This window comes from Hyperoodon ampullatus, assembly GCF_949752795.1.
Source record: "Hyperoodon ampullatus genome assembly, chromosome: 7".
Taxonomy (NCBI): domain Eukaryota; kingdom Metazoa; phylum Chordata; class Mammalia; order Artiodactyla; family Ziphiidae; genus Hyperoodon; species Hyperoodon ampullatus.
Window position 1 is genome coordinate 3489897 of NC_136920.1, and position 18326 is coordinate 3508222.

At 61.6% G+C, this 18326-nt stretch overlaps 1 protein-coding gene across 1 annotated transcript in view; it reads left to right on the top strand.

The window, feature by feature from the left end:
• Positions 1-9056: 9056 nt before the first annotated feature.
• Positions 9057-18326, top strand: part of MUC5AC (mucin 5AC, oligomeric mucus/gel-forming) — a gene marked incomplete at both ends in the record, with an annotated part of 31660 nt that continues 22390 nt past the window's right edge. The window contains 20 exons of the mRNA XM_079709451.1: positions 9057-9129; positions 10361-10445; positions 10541-10692; positions 10763-10837; positions 11847-11906; positions 12044-12347; positions 12545-12659; positions 13014-13104; positions 13868-13977; positions 14100-14313; positions 14411-14536; positions 14760-14877; positions 15174-15312; positions 15545-15655; positions 16060-16129; positions 16209-16346; positions 16427-16591; positions 16981-17075; positions 17719-17845; positions 18021-18276. Of these exons, the coding sequence (XP_079565577.1) occupies positions 9057-9129; positions 10361-10445; positions 10541-10692; positions 10763-10837; positions 11847-11906; positions 12044-12347; positions 12545-12659; positions 13014-13104; positions 13868-13977; positions 14100-14313; positions 14411-14536; positions 14760-14877; positions 15174-15312; positions 15545-15655; positions 16060-16129; positions 16209-16346; positions 16427-16591; positions 16981-17075; positions 17719-17845; positions 18021-18276 (2624 nt within the window). The remainder of the gene's footprint in view (positions 9130-10360; positions 10446-10540; positions 10693-10762; positions 10838-11846; positions 11907-12043; positions 12348-12544; positions 12660-13013; positions 13105-13867; positions 13978-14099; positions 14314-14410; positions 14537-14759; positions 14878-15173; positions 15313-15544; positions 15656-16059; positions 16130-16208; positions 16347-16426; positions 16592-16980; positions 17076-17718; positions 17846-18020; positions 18277-18326) is intronic.

The window sequence follows — 18326 nt, forward strand, 5'->3', positions numbered from 1 at the left end:
CGTGTGGCTACTTGGCTTATGACGAACACACCATGAACAGCAGTGCTCGGGCCCTTGGACAGCGGATGGAAAAACATGAACCTGACCAGGCCACACCACACACAGACAGGATTCCAGCTGGATCACGGTCCCATATGTGGAATGGGAAACAAGAAAACTTCCGGGAGAGAACATGGGAGCCTGTCTTCAGGACTGTGAGTTAGATGAAGATTACTTAGAACACGAAAACATCAACTAAGAAAGAAACAAAAAGGATAATTGTGTTCCATCAAAATTAAGAACTTCACCAAAACACACTTAAAAAAGGTACTCACAGTACGCGCTTCTGACAAAGAACTTGTATCAAGTATATATAAAGTACTCTTACAAATCAATAAGAAAAGAAAAACAAACCAACTTGGAAAAAAATGGGCATTTGAAATGCCACTATTTACTTGTTTATTTTACTGTATGTGGACATTGGGTTGTTTCCATTTGTTGACTATTATGGATGGTGGTGCCTTGAAATGTATGATTGTAGATTTCCTAAATTTTTTCTTTTAAGTTTCTTCTACTGCTTGTATGCTTCTTACGTTTTTCTCTATTTGGGAATTATAAACAGATTCACCTATATTTTTCTAGTTACCAAAATAATTTTATCTTAAATATTCAAATATTAAATACCCGTGATGGAATTAGTTTAGTGAGTCATATCTTATGGGTACAACTATTTTTTTTCATCCAAATAGTTAAATAATTGAACCTTTAAATGATTAATTGATTTTTGAACATTCGATCTTTCTGCAAACTTTGTGATCTGATAAATTATTAACAGATGCAAGTGTTTACAGGTGATTGCTCTATTTTGACATTCACAATGATTTCAAACCAAAGACTTAAGGTTTAAATAAAAGACTAAAAAGATTCATTGAAAAAACAACAAAAGAAATAGGCAAAGTCTTGCTGCGCTGCAGCAGAGTGGCTCCAAGTGTCATAGCACATGTGGGAAGAAGCTCAGCTTGGTGGTCCTGGACCCCGCCTTGCTCCCAGCAGGATGGCCCACGTTGGGGTCACTGACGGAACACTCCCAGAGCAGGCTCAGTGGGTCAGCTGGCCGGACACAGCCAGCCGTGACCAGTGACTGCTCCAGGTCAGTCCTGGCAGGGCAGAGGGCTCTGCCTGTACCCCACTACCCCCCAAGACCCCCAGCCCCCACCGGCTCCCGCCCCATTGCTTTCCGAGTGGTCAGTGGGAGTCCTGCTGGCAGGGCGAGGGTGACCAGCTGTTCTGGTCTCCGGGGACTGAAGGGTTTCTTGGGATGTGGGATTTTTAGCTTTAAAACCAGAATGGTCTGGGCAGACCGGGACGGTTGGTCATCCTGAGCGGAGCAGAAGTCCTGGGGGAGAGGGTGCTGGGGTCTGGCCCAGGCTGTCTGCAGCCCAGGAATGTCCGCTGGATCCAGTTTCTAGCTGGGACACCTCTTTCCCCGAGGGGGCCCTTCCGCTCCTTCATTGGGGGTCACTTGTCATCCCACAGGAAAGCCAGAGGCAGTGCTGAGGGGTCGTGGATGGAGAGAGGGGTCTTGGGACAGAGGGACATGGGGCGTGGAAGAGGAGAGGGGCCTGAGCAGGGAGGGAGGTCGCCCAGCGGGAAGCGGGTTGGGGACGACTTCCCAAGGGACTGTGGCCCATGGGTGAGGGGGCAGAGGCTCTAAGTGGCTCCCAGTCTGCGCGCTGAGCTTCCTCAGCTCAGTGGCGTGTGGTCCCGGGTGACTGCCACACCCCTGGCCGGGGGGCCTGGCTTCCAGCCTGGCCCGAGCTCCTGGCCCAGCCCTTGGGGGTCCCAGAATCTGTGCTGCCTCAGCCTCCAGCCCAGGGCTCGGAGCGGGTGTCCAGCCTTGGGCGTGGAGCCTGGATGTGCCGGGCTCGGGAGGGGCCTGTGTTGCCCCTGGGGCTCCCGAGAGCTCTCCAGGGTCTGTCCAGGGAGAGTGTCAGGGGTCCCTCTGCACACCCCAGCTCTGCAGAGCAGATGAGGGGAAAGAGGCGGCCTGGGCTGTGGGGACCGCATCACTGAGCAGTCGTGCTCACTGCCTCCCCTGCCCTCTGTGTGTGCCTGTGTGCGTGTGTATCTGCACGCGTGTTCCTGCCTGTTTGATTGGGGGGTGTGTGACTGCTTTGACAGCTACTGAGACAATATACAATGTCTACAATGTTTCAGCTCTATTGTTTGTGCACTTGTTTTCAGAAGGAACACCCGCCGAGAGCCCCACCGACCACACCAGAGCAGTCACTGCAGTGATTTCCTTCGGCATCTTTCTGGTCTTATCTTTACAAATCTGGGGTAGTGCAGGCACGACTGTGATGCTCTGGTGAGCATTTCTCTCCAGATCACTGCCTGGATGCCTGGGCCCCTGGCGCTCACGTCCCTGGTCCCTCTGGGTGGAGACAGCATTGTCCCTGTCCCCCTCTGGGCCAAGCGTGTTGGGGCCTTGGTCCCTCCACCATTCCCAGGGGCCTGGCCCAGGGAGGTGGGGCGGTGGAGTCCAGGCTCCATCAGTGCTGGAGACTCGAGGGCCCCCCCAGCCAGGCCTGGGGGGCAGTGATTCACAATAGGTGTGTCCAGGTCAGCGGTGGCTATTTGCCTGCACATTCCTCAGAGATTCCAGGTGTGAGTGAGTGGACGCTCCAGGCTGGTGTTTGCCAAATGGGAGCTCCAGGCAGGGTGGTTCCCCAGCATCTCTGGGTTTCCAGCCCCAGAAGTGGGTGCCAGGCACATGTGCTCTTAGAGGTGGAATCCCGCCAGCCCTGGGAAGGCTCAGCTCCATCAGTATTTCAGGGGTGCTAGCCTGGCTCCCCTGTGGGTCAGCTCCCCTCCAAGCCATGACATTAATGAATGTTCCTGGAGATGTGTCTGATCTCTTTGCATTTATATGAGCCAGGAAAAGGGACAGGAAGCGGTCCCTTGGAGGGAGGAGGCGCTGGGCCACCACCAGCGGACGCTCAGAAGAGTGTGCTGTGAAAAGCCTGCTTTCAAGATCTGCAAACACAGACACCAGATTATTTACATGTATTTTCTCAAGGTGAGAGTGGCAACTTTTGCTTCATTTTTTTTTCCCATTAAAAAATTGTGTTAGGGCTTCCCTGGTGGCGCAGCGGTTGAGAGTCCGCCTGCCGATGCAGGGGACACGGGCTCGTGCCCCGGTCCGGGAAGATCCCACATGCTGCGGAGCGGCTGGGCCCGTGAGCCATGGCCGCTGAGCCTGTGCGTCCAGAGCCTGTGCTCCGCAACGGGAGAGGCCACAACAGTGAGAGGCCCATGTACAGCAAAAAAAAAAAAAAAATCGTGTTAAAATACATGTAACAAAATGTACCATCTTAACCATGTCTAAGTGTACATTTCAGAGGCACTAAGCACATTCACGTCGTTGTGCAAACTTCACTACCATCCACTCCAGAACTTTCCATCTTCCCACACGGACACTCTGTCCCCATTAAACACTCACTCCCCTCCCCTCCCCCAGCCCCTGATCCCCACCGTCTACTTTCTGTCTCTATGGATGTGACTCCTCCAGGGACCTCATGTGATTGAATCATGCAGGACTTGTCCTGCGTCTGGCATATTTCACTGAGCATCTTGTCCCCAAGATTCATCCTGTGTAGCCTGAGTCAGATTTCCTCCCTTTTTAAGGCTGAATAATGTCTCACTGTGTGGATGGACCATGTGTATCCCTTCATCCATCGATGGACACTTGGGTTGCCTCTACCTCTTGGCTGCTATGAGCACAGGTGTGCAAATATCTCTTCGAAGCCCTGCTTCCAATTCTTTTGGGATACACCCAGAAGTGGTGCTTTAATTTTTATGAGTATGATTTTACACTGCGAAAAATACCTTTCAAACATGCTGATGGTATTAGACAACCCCCAGCCCCCCGAGTGCTGACGTTCTTTTGTCCTGGGGTCAGAGGCACCCGCTCCACGTCAGGACCCTGGGGGGCCACAGTCAGTGTTGTTTGGACGGCGTCTCACTTTGCCTCCATCCTCCCCCTCCCTAGAGGCTGACAGGACAGTCAAGGGTGACTTTCCTTGTCCTAATGCAGGCAAGTGGGCCGGGCAGTTCCCTGCCTGCAGATGGCGGTGTTTGGGGGAGGGGCTGGCACAGTGCTCTTAGGGCAGAGGAGGGGGATTCTAGTAGTGTCAGCTGCTACCTGACCCCTGGGTGCCCAGGCTGCCTGGGAAGCTATGAGGGACACAGATGCGGTTGCCTCCAGGGAACAACCTCAACGGACAGTCCCCTCCGTCCCCCCAAGGAGGTAGAAGGGTGACCGCTGAGCAGAGGCTGAGGAGGAAGGCATGGTGGGGAGGGGCTGAGGGCCTTTGTGTTTTCTGGGGCAGGAGGGGGCGGGCGGGGGCTCCCAGGAGCCGAGCTGGGCCCAGGGAGATGAGGGACTCCAGGGCCGGCACTGGGCAGAGAGGGGCTCAGCTGTGGGGGGAGGGGGGAGCCACTGTCAGCAGCAAGCGGGGGGCTCACTGTCCTTCATCTACAGCTGTGGATCTGGGGGACCAGGTCAGACCTCGGGAGGAATTCCGCTTCCCCAGTGATGCAGATAAACAAACACGTGCAGGAAGCCTCCAAATCAGGGCAGCCCTGCCATAAAACCACGTTTACTCTCCGCTCCCTTCTCCCGCCGCTCAGAGAGCAGCCCCCGTGCCCCGCCTGCCCCCGCCGCCAGTCCCGGGAGGGTCTTGGCCCCTCGGCCCGGGGAGGCTGACTCCACCCATGGGCATCTTCCAGATGGCTCTCACCCCCTCGGGCCTCGAAGCCAAGCCGTCCTCCTTATCCAGGAAGTTCCCAGCTTGGAGCAACTCTGAAGCCACCGTGCCCTTTCTGTCAACAGCATGGTAATTCCTGCAAGCTATCAGAGGTTCCCGGCGCCTCCCTGCCAAGGTGGCGCCCACTTCCTCTTCACGGGTTAGAAGGGTTCCATCTGTCTTTGTCCTGAAATCATTCTCTGTCACGTAGGATACGTGGTAAACTTTCCCCAAACTGCTGGTTTCTGCATCTATGACATCAGGCCGCACCCTCGGCCTCACGGTGTCCCCTGTGTCAGGAGTGACTGTGGGTCACAGATGCTAAGCCAACATTGATGAGAAACTGTGCTGTGATTTTAGGTGCAGCCAAGAGAGGAAGGTGCCGCCTGTTTGACTCTCATGGTGCAGGTTAGGCTGACAATGCACCGAGATTCCAGCTGCGTTAAAATGTGCAGAAAGTCGAAGGGATGACCCGGGGCGGCATCATCACCCCGTTTCAGGAAGAGAAAGCGGGAGCTTCATGTGGTCCCTTAACTTGCCTGAAGTCTCCTGGAGGTGACCGCTTCGAGGGCGGCAGGGGCTCTTCCGGGGGACCAGACGCAGCTCAGAGGATGCTTCCCTGATGCATCAATTGGTTTTGTCCTTGGGGCAACAGTGCTCCTATGATCACCATTTTCCAGATGAGACGCCCGAGGCACAGAGAGGGTGATGTGCTGGCCCAGGGCTGCGCAGCTGATGGGTTTCAGGGCCAGGATACCATCTCCTCCCAGTGTCTGGAGCCCCAGGCCCTGGGTTCGAATTCCAGTTGGTCCCTCTGAGGTCAGGTGCCTCCCATCTGTGTCATCCAAAAAGCAGGGATCACCACAGTTCCTACCACTCAGGAGTTTTTGGTTTTCTATGGACTGAATTATACAGTGAAGCCTCCAAGAAGTGTGCCCGGCCCACCAGGGCTGCCACAATGCTGGCGTCCGAGACGGGGATTGCAAAGTGTCCGGAGGGGCCTGGAGACAGCCGTCCACTCCGCAGTCTCAGCAGAGAACAGGAGCCACAGCTGACTGTCTGCTTTAAGACGTGTGGCTGGTCCAGGCCCGGCTCTTTCCCCAGGGCAGGGGGTTGGAGGGACCTGGCGTTTGGGGTGTGGGTGTTGACCTCCGGGTTGGCGATGTGCCCCAGGTGGAAGGGTGGAAGTCAAGTCTCCCCCCACTGCAGCCCCTCGAGGGCACCGGGCTATAGGGGAGGGAGGTCTGGTTCCGGCTCCCTGGCCACTCCAGCCGGACAGTCTGCGCATCCAGTCAGACCCCGCTGTGCTCACCTCCTCGCTCTGGAGGGGAGGAGGCCAACCCCACAGAGTCCCACATGGGAAGGGCTGTGAAGCTGCCCCCTTTTTCTGCCCCTAAGCTGTACCTGTGTCCCCCAGGACAGAGCCTCTGCCCTGCAGCCTGAGTGGGCTGAGGGAGGTGGGAGCGTCAGGTCCGAAGAAGGCAGCGGGGACGGCTCAGCCCCCAGGTCCTGCAGTTACAGCAGAGTGACCCCAACGGCCCTGAAGGTCACCTGCGTTGGGACCTCGGCCACGCCCAGAAACTGGAAAGGAAGGGACAGGGGTGGGGGAGGAGTGCCAGCCCTGGGCAGGCAATGCTGAAGCCAGTGTCCCCTGCCTTGGTCACCTTGGCCAGGAACAGCTGGGCTGGGCTAGGCCAGGGTCAGGATCAGAGTCAGGGTCAGGCAGACCAGGGTCCTGAGGGTTGTGGGGGCCGCTTCTCCATCATGTCATGTGTCCGAGGAGAGAGTGTGAGGAACATGCTGCCCCCGGGGGTCCCAGGACACCACCCGCTCCAAGAGGAAAGCGCTGGACTCACACCTCCCACCCATAGGCTCCTTGCCCACCCGTGGGGCCCTGTTCTTGGCCAGGTCCGGTCTGGTGGGCGTTTCATCCTCACCTGGGTCAGTCCCTCATACAAACAGGAGCTATCTGATGCCCGCTTCCGGTCCCAAATCAGAGCTGCCAGAGTGAGTCAGCGGCCTGGCCTGCATCCCATCCCCACGTCCCTCCACCGTCCTCCTGTTGCCATGGCAATGCTTGGGCGATCCTGTCAGCACTGGACCCCAGCCCTCTGTCCAAACAAGCACTGCCTTGCTCTCCAGTAAACCCGCTAGTTTATCAGGTCCGGGTCGGGGGCTGGCAGCAGCCCAGGCGCAGGCTGTGTGGTCCCCCGGGAACCCGGGAGAACAAAGGCTTCTGGGGTTACCGCCCTGGGCAAGCCACATCCCCATGTGTGGCTCCCGCTTCTCACACACAGCACCCTACTGTGAACCCCTGGACATGAACCCTCTTCCTGCAGGGGTTTTCATGGACCCCCTTTTCAGATGAGGAAACTGAGGGTGGCCGAGGCTCACCCCAGCCGTGCCCCTTCCCCTGTGCTGCCCTCACTAGGCGTGAAGGGCCCTGAGAGCCAGAGGGTGGAATCACTGCCCCACTGCTTTAAGGGACCCCTTCCAGCCCCCCACCCCTCCACAGCCCCCACTGGGCGCAGGGAGGTCACAGGGAAGAAGGCGCCTGGTTTTCAAGGCTGGGTCACTGGTCCCACACCTGCCCCGACTCCAGACCCCCTCTCCATGTGTCCCTCTTATGGGGCTCCCCCACCCCGGGAAGGGATGCTAACCCCGGCGCAGGGCGTGCCTGGTGACTCAGATGGGTCGGGGGCGAGGTGTGGACTCAGGTCTGTGCCCTACGCCGGGAGCGTGGACACTGGTTGACCTGTTGCCTCCCTGCCTTCCTGGGGTCGTGAGGAGGGGAGGCCCGTGTCACTCATGCTTCCCTCAGCTTGGGTCTGGCCCCCAGCTGCAGGCCCTTGAGCCTCCCCACCAAGGCACGGGTTCCCAATGTCCAATATCCTAACCACAAAACCCACACAGCCCTTTGGAGCCAGACTGGTCCCCTCGGTCTGCCCCTAGGGGTCTGCCCTGCTCAGCACCAGGTGACGTGCTGTCAAGCTCTAGAGCCAGGCAGCAGTGCCGGGGAGGGTGAGGATGTGATACACCAGTCTGCAGCGGGGGGGGGCGGGTGGGGGGCAGGGGGGCACGGAGGTGGCGCCAGCTCCCTTCAACCCGCATCCACGGCCCCTGCTATGGGATCACCCACCCACTCATTCACTCATTCACTAACTCATTCATTCACTCACTCATTCATTCACTCACTCACCCACCCACCATGTCCCTCCCCAACTCTCCTGTTATGTGTGAGGCTTTCTTTCTACCAGGTACCAGGGCCAATTTGGGGCATGAGGAAGGGGTGGCTCAGGGGCCAAAAACAAGGTGACCAGAAGGAGCTTGGGACAGGCCCCAAGTGAGCCAAAAGCAAATGCTCAGAGCAGCTCCAGGGTGCCCCCTGACCCCAGCCCCCACCCCAGCATGCTGGGGACCCAGCCCAGCTGCCCCTGCTCACCTTGCTGCCACTCTGCCCCAGGTAGAGCTCCTGGCTGGGCCCACCTGTGGCAGTGGAGCCGCCAGCCTTGGTGGGGGTGTGCGGACCCCTGAGACAGAAGTCCAGCCGCAGCGCCTGGCTCCCTGATAGGCCCAGGGTTTGCACACCCACTGTCTGAGGCCGGGTGTCCATCACACCAGCGTGCTTTCTCAACCAGAGCCCATCAGGGCCAAGACCACTGGGCCAGTTTCTGGGCTCGTTCAGTCGGCATCTCTCTAGCTCAGTGGACTCAGCCACCCCTGCCCCTCAAGGCCACAGGCCCACTTGTGACTGGAGCTGGCCTGGGGTCACCTGCCCAGCTGGAGCACAGCCAGGCTCCCAGGCAGTGCTGGTCGGGGGGCTGCACTGTGGGGCGGGGTCCTGTCACCGGGAGTGCCGCGCCCTGAGCCCTTCTCCAGTGAGGGTGGGGCTGGCCCCAGCAGCCCCGGCAGCAGGGAAGATGCCAGTGGCCACTCCAGGTGCCAGGAACTCAGGGGTCCGGCTGCACGGGAGAGTGCCAGGGAAGGTCCAGGGGCAGGGGCGTGGGGGAGGATGCCTGAGGCCAGGACTGGGGGACCCTCAGGGACCATGTCCCACCTGGCAGACACACCCATCCCTGCCTGTCTTCAGCTGCCGGCCAGCCCGTAGCCAGTGCCCACTGTTTACCTGGGTGAGGGGAACCACAGGCCCTGCCCCACCCTCCCACGTGAGGCCAGTGGGGCTGGAGCCAGCTCTGGGACTACAAAAGGCTCCTGCACACTCAGAGCCCTCCTCAGAGGCTGCCCTGGGGACTTCTCCCCCCACACACCATGGGTGTCAGCCTGAGGAAGCTGGCCCTGCTCTGGGCCCTGGGCCTCACTCTGGCCTGTGCCCAGCACACAGGTAAGGCTCGTGCTGGCTTTCCCAGGCTGGCCCTGACCATGGCCTGGGACCCCTGTGGCCCCCCCCAAATCCTAGGGTGGCCCTGGCCCCCGGCGGGCAGCAGGCGGCTCTGAGGCCTTGTCCTGGGCTCTGGTCAAGCTGAGTGCATCCGTGAGCAGCTCTTCCAGATTGTGGGGTTGGGGAGGGGTTCTTGGGGGCTGCGGGATCCGTGTGGGGGCTAGGGCTGGGAGCAGCCCAGCATCTATGAGCCCCTGGCGGCAGGATCTCATCCACACGTGCATCTCTGCTGCTCTCTGCCCTCTGCCCCCTGCCAGACCTGGTCTGAGCAGATTCTCGAACTCCTGGGCCAGCCTGGCAGAGCTGCCCACCTGCCTGGGACACCCCACCCCCACCCCATGCATCCCCGGTTCAGCAGCTCGTTTTCCCTGTCTGGTTCTCTATGGTGGGCTCAGTCCTGGGTGGAGGGTGTGATGAGGGCGGCTCACAGGCCCCACGGTCCTCGGAGGCCCCTTCCCAACTGGGCCTCACCTCCCTCTTCTGCTTCCCAGGGGATAGCAGGGCCCTGGATGGGTGAGGGGTGGCTCCCAGGCTCCCGGAACGGCAGCTTGGGGAACATGCTGTCTTAGCCAAGGTCCCCACTGCCCCAGGCGGCTCACACATCCCGCTCCCCAGTCTCCCGCTGCCGCCAGACAGTCCCAGAACTGGGAAACTCTCCCTCGAGCGCTCCGGGCAAGGCTGCCCCACCGGATGTTCCCTGGACACATGGCGAGGATGAGTCCAGGTTGTCCCGGGTGATCTGAGAAATGGGGCCAGAACACCAGTGAGTGAAGCTGTGCTCCCTGGGTCAGCCCCCCATCCAGAGGAGGGCTGGGCCTCCCCTTCTGGCTGGGGGGCTGGGCACCCTCCTGCAATGCCAGCTCTGTGCAGGATCATGGCAAGCCTGTGTCTGGTGACGTTCTGCACCTTTGGAACGGCCTCTGAGGACCCCAGAAATGAGGTTCTTGGGGTGGCCTCTGGGCCGACACTGCCTGTCCCTGGGCCCTGCCTGCCTGGCCTCCACGGCATGGGGCCCCTACCTGTGCAGTGGCCCTGAACACCCCACGTTGGGAGCAGCTCTGTCCCCACTCTTGGTGCCAGATCCCCAACAGGCTCTGAATTTTCCTCCAGAGCTCTGGTTGCCTTTGGACCAGCTGCAGTAGACTCGCGACTTTACTGTCTGCTCCCTCGGTAGATGGGATGCTCCCGGACGGGGGCTGCCTGCCTGTCCCCCTATGTCCTGAGCAGGGGACCCGCGGCTGGGCCCTGGTGGACACTCGGTGGGCATGAATGAACAGTGAATGAAGGAATGGCCCCTGGAGAGACCAGCCGGGGGCACCCCCACATGCTCATGGGGCCGGGGACACCCCCACAGGCTCATGGGGCCACCTGAGGGGGAGGTCAAGGGAGTGGTGGCCCAGCCGTGGGCCCGGGTGACCTCCGAGGCTCAGCAGCCTGGAAGAGGTCCTCCCAGCGCCCCCGTCCGCACAGAGGACTCCACCATCCGGACCTTCCGCCCCTCCCTCCGTGCATCCTCTGAGGGGACGTGCCTGTCCTTCGGCCGGCTCAGGCCCAGCGCCCTCTCCTCTTCCCAAAGGCCAGGCCCGGGACAGCGCTGCAGAGCTCGGCTATGCGTACCCGGACCTCCCTCCTGCCCCCCAGGGGCCTGGCGGTGAGTGGACCCCCCCACCTGTCAGAGCCCCACCACCACCCCAGCAGTCAAAGAGCCCTTGAGGGGCCATTGGCCGCTCACCTTGGGCCCTGCAGGCTGCTTGCCATCCCCATCCGGCGTGGCTGAGACAGGGTGACAGGCTGGCTGGGGGCTCACAGAATGTCCCTTTCTCCCTGAAGTTAACACCTGATACTCCAGTGGTGGCAGGGTGGGTGAGGGTCAGCCTCCAGCGCGGCCAGACGCCCCAGAGCAAGGGGAGGCTCGGGGACAGGCCCAGCCACCTCAGTTTGCATGTCCCCGAAAGGGGCTCCCAGGGAGGCGCACCTGGGCCTGACGTCAGCACCCAAGGGATTGTCCGTAGCTGCTGATGTGTTTGTTTGGTTTTTTAATCGGGGTAGAGTTTTACAATGTTGTGTTAGTTTCCACTGTACAGCAAAGTGAAGTGGAGTTCCCTGTGCTATCCAGCAGGTTCTCAGTCGTTACCTATTTCATACATATTAGTGTATCTATGTCAATCCCAAGCCCCCAATCCACCCCACCCCCCTTTCCCTGCTTGGTGTCCATACATTTCTTCTCTACGTCTGTGCCTCTATTTCTGCCTTGCAAACCGGTGCATCTGTACCAGTTTTCTAGATTCCATGAATATGCGTTAATATACGATATTTGGTTTTCTCTTTCTGACTTACTTCACTCTGCATGACAGTCTCCAGGTATTGATTCAGGCATTTTTGAGATTCCGGGAGCAAGGAAGCCCCAGTGCAAACAGCATTCTGGGCCACGGGGTGTGAGAGCTGGGGCCCCTGGGATGCTCTGCTCTCAGCCCACAGTGGTCCCCGCTGGCCTTGGTGTTCACACCAGCCGGGAGGCCATATACACGGCAGAACCCAGAGCCGGATCTGGAGTCCGCCAGATGCGAGCAGTCGCGGAGCCGCCAAAGCCTCTCGTGGGGGCTGAGCTGTGCCTGGGTGGTGGGGATGAGGGCTGTGCATCACCCGCTCTGTTTCCACAGGCAATTCCCTCCGCGGGGTGACCATCCACCCGCCTCTGAGGAGCACCCCCCTGGTGCGAGGTGAGACCCCGAGAGGCCAGGCGGGGGGGCCGTGTTGGCCGAGCTCTGCCTCGTCAGACCTGGGGAGGGGCGGGCAGGGGGACCGCAGCTTCCCAGGTGGCTGAGGGCCCAGGTTTCGGGCCGTCCGGGTGTCCCAGACTCGGCGCCCTCGGAAAGGCCCTGCTCTGTTCGGCCCACAGCCCTGAACGCGGCACACCGCGGGCGGGTGTGCAGCACGTGGGGCGACTTCCACTACAAGACCTTCGACGGCGACGTCTTCCGCTTCCCCGGGCAGTGCAACTACGTCTTCTCCGCGCACTGCGGTGCCGCCTACGAGGACTTCAACCTCCAGCTCCGCCGCGGCCCAGGCCCCAACGCCACCGCGCCCAGCAGGGTCACCATGAAGCTTGACGGCATGGTCGTCGAGCTGACCAAGGGCTCCGTCCTGGTCAACGGCCGCCCGTGAGTCTGGGCCCTGGATGGCGAGGATGCTTCTGGGCCGTCGGGGGAGGGAAGTGCAGTTGTCCCAAGAGTGGGGCCCGGTGCGGTGCCCCCCAGGCCTCCATGCTCGGCCCCCTGCCCCGCCCAGGGGCTCAGGCTCTCCCTCTGCCCTGGAAGCGGCCCCTTCCTCGTTCCCAGCTGGGCCCCTCCCTCCGCAGGATTCAGCTTCCCTTCAGCCGCTCCGGAGTCCTCATCGAGCAGCGCAGCAGCGACGTGAAGGTGGCGGCCAGGCTGGGCCTGGTCTTCATGTGGAACCAGGATGACAGCCTCCTGGTGAGGCGGGGGGCCGGGCTCGGGGGACCAGGCACACGCCTCCAGGCTGACAGCCTCCCCAGGGAGGGAGGGAGGAAGTTGCTCTGGGCGAAGGAGGGTGGGAAAGCCAGACGCCCCCGGCCCCGGGGCAGTGAGAATGGGGGCCCCAGGGTCCACACCCCTGATGGAGACCCTGCGTGCAGGGGCAGCTTCCTCCGGGACAGACCCCCTGCTCCGGGTCCCAGCCGCGTGGAGCAAATGGGGAGGGCCCTCTGTGAGGAGGCCCAGCTGCTCCCACCTGGGGAGCCTCGTCTGTCCTTCTGGTCCGGGGCTGTCCCTGGCACGGCTGGAGTCTGATGTGTCCTCTCATTACAGCTGGAGCTGGACGCCAAGTACGCCAACCAGACCTGCGGGCTCTGCGGAGACTTCAATGGTGTCCCCGTCTTCAACGAGTTCTTCTCCCACAGTAAGCCCTGGGGCGCAAGGCTCCCTCCCTGCCGCCTGCTCCAGCTCTGTGCTCCCTGGAAGCCTGCCTTCCAGGGTCCCAAATCAGAGGTTTCAGTCTTAACACACGTGCACGCAGACCCACACACTCAAGGTCCAGCATGCACGCGCACCTACACCACACACATGTGCACAGACTCCGGCACGCCCCAGCACACACAGACGCACGGCGTGCCCTCACGTGCACTCATCCCCACCCCATCCCACCCAGCACACGCTCTCGGAGGGGCAGCCCCCGCTGAGCCCTCCTGTTCTCAGAGCCCATCGCACACCCTCCTCTGAAATCGAAGACCTGCCTCCATCCAGACCCTGTCTCTGCTCCTTGGTCCTTGAGACTTTGCCAAGCAGTGGCCTTTTATGTGACCCACACCCGCTGCAGCCCCGATCCCAGGGTCCCCACTGTCAGGCCCATGAAGCCCCACCAAGAGCCCATACGTAAGGGACTCCCTCAGGGGAAGCCTGCCCGAGTGCCCAGCAGTGGCCGGCAGGGGCCCAGGGTCACTCTCCAGCCCTGGGCCAGCGGAGCGTCAGTTAACGGACCTCAACCCGCTGCCCTGCAGCCCCGAATGCCCGGGAGTTCCTCATTTCATCTCCAGACTCCCCGAAAGTCCTGTGTAGCCGCCGCTTAAACTGGTGGTGTGGTAGGGGAAGGCAGGCGGAGCCCGGTCCCCCCGAGTGAGGGGCCCTGGGAGCCTGCAAAGAGCCCGGTGTTGTGCTTCTGGCAGACATCAAGCTGACTGCCACCGAGTTTGGGAATCTGCAGAAGATGGACGGCCCCACGGAGCAGTGTCAGGACCCTGCCCCTGAGCCCCCCATGAACTGCTTGACCGGTTTGGTAAGTCCCAGAGTGAACGGGGGTGGCGTCCTGCTCCCACGGCCCTGGGGACAAGCCGAGGAGGGGGCCATGAGCCAGGGGATGTTCCAGAGCCTGGACTGAGTGCCCCGGCTTTGCCCCAGGGCATCTGCGAGGAGATGCTGAGCAGCGAGCCGTTCTCGGACTGTGCCGCCCTGGTAGACGCCAGCAGCTACCTGGAGGCCTGCCGGCAAGATCTCTGCCACTGTGACCAGGCCAACCTCACCAGCTGCCTCTGTCACACCCTTTCCGAGTACTCCCGCCAGTGTACCCACGCCGGGGGGCTGCCCCTGGACTGGCGGGGCCCCCAGCTCTGCCGTGAGTGCCCTGAGTGGCCCCGGCCCTACCATGCTGTCCCTTCTCGGGCCGGAGGCAGGGGCAGGGCGTGACATGGGCCTCGTCCTCCTCCCTGCAGCCCAGACGTGCTCCCTCAACATGCAGTACCGCGAGTGTGGGTCGCCCTGCACGGACACCTGCTCCAACCTGGAGCACTCCCAGCTCTGTGAGGACCACTGCATCGCGGGCTGCTTCTGCCCCGAGGGTGAGCTGGAGCCCCACCCCCTCTGGCCCCCCAGAATCACACAGATGCATTGTGGGCGCTCAGGAAGGAAGACCCCTCTGACGTGGCCCGAGGCGTCCCTGGACCCCTGGGTCTGAGGAACCCTCCAGGGCAGGGCCACTGTGGGCAGAGGGCCTGTCCCCTCCACACACCCACATGGCAGACATGGTCCGGCACCTGCCAAGTGGCCTGCCTGCCTCTGCAGGGACGGTGCTGGATGACATCGGCCACACTGGCTGCATCCCAGTGCCCCAGTGCTCCTGTGTGTACAACGGGGCCACCTACACTCCAGGGACCGGCTACTCCACAGACTGCACCAACTGGTAGGACCCTGGGTCCCTGTCTTCCCTCCCCCTGGAGATGCCCAGGGATGGCCCCTGCCCTCTGGTACCCCTAGATGCGCCCGGGCCAGCCCCTCTGGGGGCTGTGGCCCCGGTGCTGCTCATCCCCTCCCACATGGGTCCCCGGGCAGAGGCCAGTGGCTCTCTGGGCAGGCGCTGATGGGCTCCAGTCTATGTGGTGATGCAGGCAGGCCTGGGCAAGTCTACCTGCCATCTTGGTGGGGGGGGGCGGGCTGCTCCTGGGGGCCAGCACCCACGTGGTCGCTCCCTGCTCTCAGCACCTGCTCTGGAGGCCGGTGGAGATGCCAGGAGGTGCAGTGCCCGGGCACCTGCTCGGTGCTGGGTGGTGGCCACTTCTCCACGTTCGACGAGAGGCAGTACACAGTACACGGGGACTGCAGCTACGTGCTGGCCAAGGTACACGGCCCCAGGGTCCTTCCCGGACAGAGCAGCTTTCAGGCCGTGGGTCCACGTGTCCTTCCCCAGCCTGGGCTTCATGTAGGTGCTGCATTTGGGGCCACCTTGGGATCCCCGATGCCGAGTCCTCCAGGAAACCACCCTAGCTCTGGGCGGGTGGACGGGTGGTGGGGAGGGGAGGATGAGGCGGGCCGGGGGCCACTGAGCTTTGTGTGAGGACCTGTGTTTCCAGCCCTGTGACAGCAGCGCCTTCACTGTGCTGGCCGAGCTGCGCAGGTGTGGACTGACCGACAGTGAGACCTGCCTGAAGAGCCTGACGCTGATTCTGGGTGGGGGGCACATGGTGAGTGCAGACCCTGGGGTTGGGGGTGTCCTTCACAGCAAGTGACCTCTGCCCAAGCCCTTGATGCCACATGGGCAGCGGGTGGCCCAGGCATGGCCCGAGGACCCTCCCACTGACTCCCTGCTTCCACCTCTTGTGGCTCTTTTGAGTGACCGTCCCCAAAGTGAACAGCTCAGGGACTGGCACGGGGCCTCCACACCTCCCCCGTGAGGCCAGGAAGCTTCTCTGCTGAAGTCGACTTTTTTACTTTAGTAAATCTCTTTGGTTTTCATGTCGCCAAAAAAAGGTCGGGTCCCCGCGGAAAGCTTAGCGGAGCAGGCTGAGCCTGGGGGATGGGGGGCCAGGTCATCAGCCCTCCTCTGCCCTGGGGAGGCCACCTTGAGCCCTATCGTGTGCTTCTCCAGGTCTTCGTGGTAAAGGCCAGCGGGGAGGTGTTCGTGAACCAGATCTACACCCAGCTGCCCCTCTCGGCAGGTGAGGGCGCCTGCCCTGCCCCGCCCCCTGACAGCCCCACCCCTCGCGCCCACTGAGACCTGGTCCCCTGTGTCTGCAGCCAATGTCACGCTCTTCAGACCTTCCACCTTCTTCATCATCGCCCAGACCCAGCTGGGCCTGCAGCTGGACATCCAGCTGGTGCCCGTCATGCAGGTGTTTGTGAGGCTGGCGCCCCAGCTCCAGGGGCAGACCTGCGGTAAGAGGGTCACCACCCAGCACCTGAGCCCACCCTCCGCAGCCCAGCACACAGGGACCTCACGCCACCCCCGCCCCCAGGCCTGTGCGGGAACTTCAACCAGAACCAGGCCGACGACTTCCGGACCATCAGCGGCGTGGTGGAGGGCACGGCCGCCGCCTTCGCCAACACCTGGAAGACCCAGGCCGCCTGCCCCAACGTCAAGAACAGCTTGGAGGACCCCTGCTCCCTCAGCGTGGAGAACGGTATGTGTGTCCAGCAGCCCCGCAGGCCAACCTGGTGCCGGGGCCCCTGGGCCAGAGGTCTGAGCATGGGCTCCTTGGGGGCCCGGCCTGAAGGGGGAGTCAGGTGGTAGGTGAACAGGCAGACTCAACATGCGTCGTTCTGGCCGGGTGAGCCCCGGGAGGAGAGGATCAGGGTGCTGGGGGGAGTGGGGGCCCACCCTCCTTGCCTGCTCTCCTGGGGGGACCGGGCTGGGGGGCGCTCGGGAAGCAGCCTAGGTCTGCTCACACCTGGCCCTCCTTCATACGGAGCATGAGGGATTCCGGCTAAAAGGAAAGCTGCTCATCTCCGTGTAGCTCCCGCCTGACGTGACCGTCCAGCCTCGCTGACGGCCCCCACTCCCCGTCCACAGAGAAATACGCTCAGCACTGGTGCTCGCGGCTGACAGACCCCCACGGCCCCTTCACCCGCTGTCACGCTGCTGTGAACCCCAGCACCTACTACTCGGTAATGCCACCCACCTGCCTCTGCCCTTGGACCACTCGGCCACCCTCAGGGTCCCAAGGGCCGTGGCAGCAGCGTCTGGGCCCAGCCAGTCTCTCAGCCTCCAGTTTCTCCCGCCCCCATTCACTCACTCATTCACGCACTCACTCATTCATTGAGTCATTCATTCACTCACTCATTCACACACTCACTCATTCATCCACTCATTCATTCACTCATTCATCACTCACTCATTCATTCACTCACTCATTCACTCACTCACTCTTTCATCCACTCATTCATTCATCACTCACTCACTCACCCACCTGCTGCGGTTCTGAGTCCGTCCTGTCCTCCTGCTCTATGCTAGGCACAGGGCCTACACCCAGGGAGTCAGTGGCCCGCTGGCCCCAGGGCGCAAATGAGAAACTGGTGTCTACGGCTGACTACACAGGGCTGGGCCGCTGGGTCACAGAGATGAGGGGCTGTGGTCCTTCCAGCACCCCTGCCCCCCAGCAGGGGCGTGACTGCAAGATGCTCTGTGCACGTTAGTGGGACCCCCGTGAGGCTCGGGGAGGGGTTCTGGGGAGGCAGGGGCTCCGGCAGCAGCATGGGGGAAGCTCACCGTGTGTGGCCTGGGGTCTCTGATGTCCCAATGCCCCCCCAGAACTGCATGTTTGACACGTGCAACTGTGAGAAGAGCGAGGACTGCATGTGCGCGGCCCTGTCCTCCTACGTGCGGGCCTGCGCCGCCCGGGGTGTGCTGCTCGGCGGCTGGCGGGACGGCGTGTGCAGTGAGTGTCCCAGGGTGGATGTCCCATGGCCCCCATCCCCCAACCAGGCTCAGAGGCCAAGGAGCGCCCAGGCCAGCGCCCCGGGACCCCATCAAGGACGAAGGGCCTGGCGGGAACAGGGAAGCCAGGGGGGCCAGCCCTGTCCTGAGTGCTACCCCCTCCTGGCATCCTGCAGCAAAGCCCATGACCACCTGCCCCCAGTCGCTGACCTACCTCTACAACATCAGCACCTGCCAGCCCACCTGCCGGGCCCGGAGTGACGCGGACGTCACCTGTAGCATCAGCTTCGTCCCAGTGGACGGTTGCACCTGCCCTGACGGCACCTTCCTGGATGATATGGGCAAGTGTGTGCCGGCCACCAGCTGCCCCTGCTACCATGGGGGCTCCTTGGTCCCCGATGGGGAGTCGACACACGAGCAGGGGGTCATCTGGTAAGAGCCCCTGCTGAGTGGGTGGGGTGGGCGAGGCTGGGGAGCCCTCT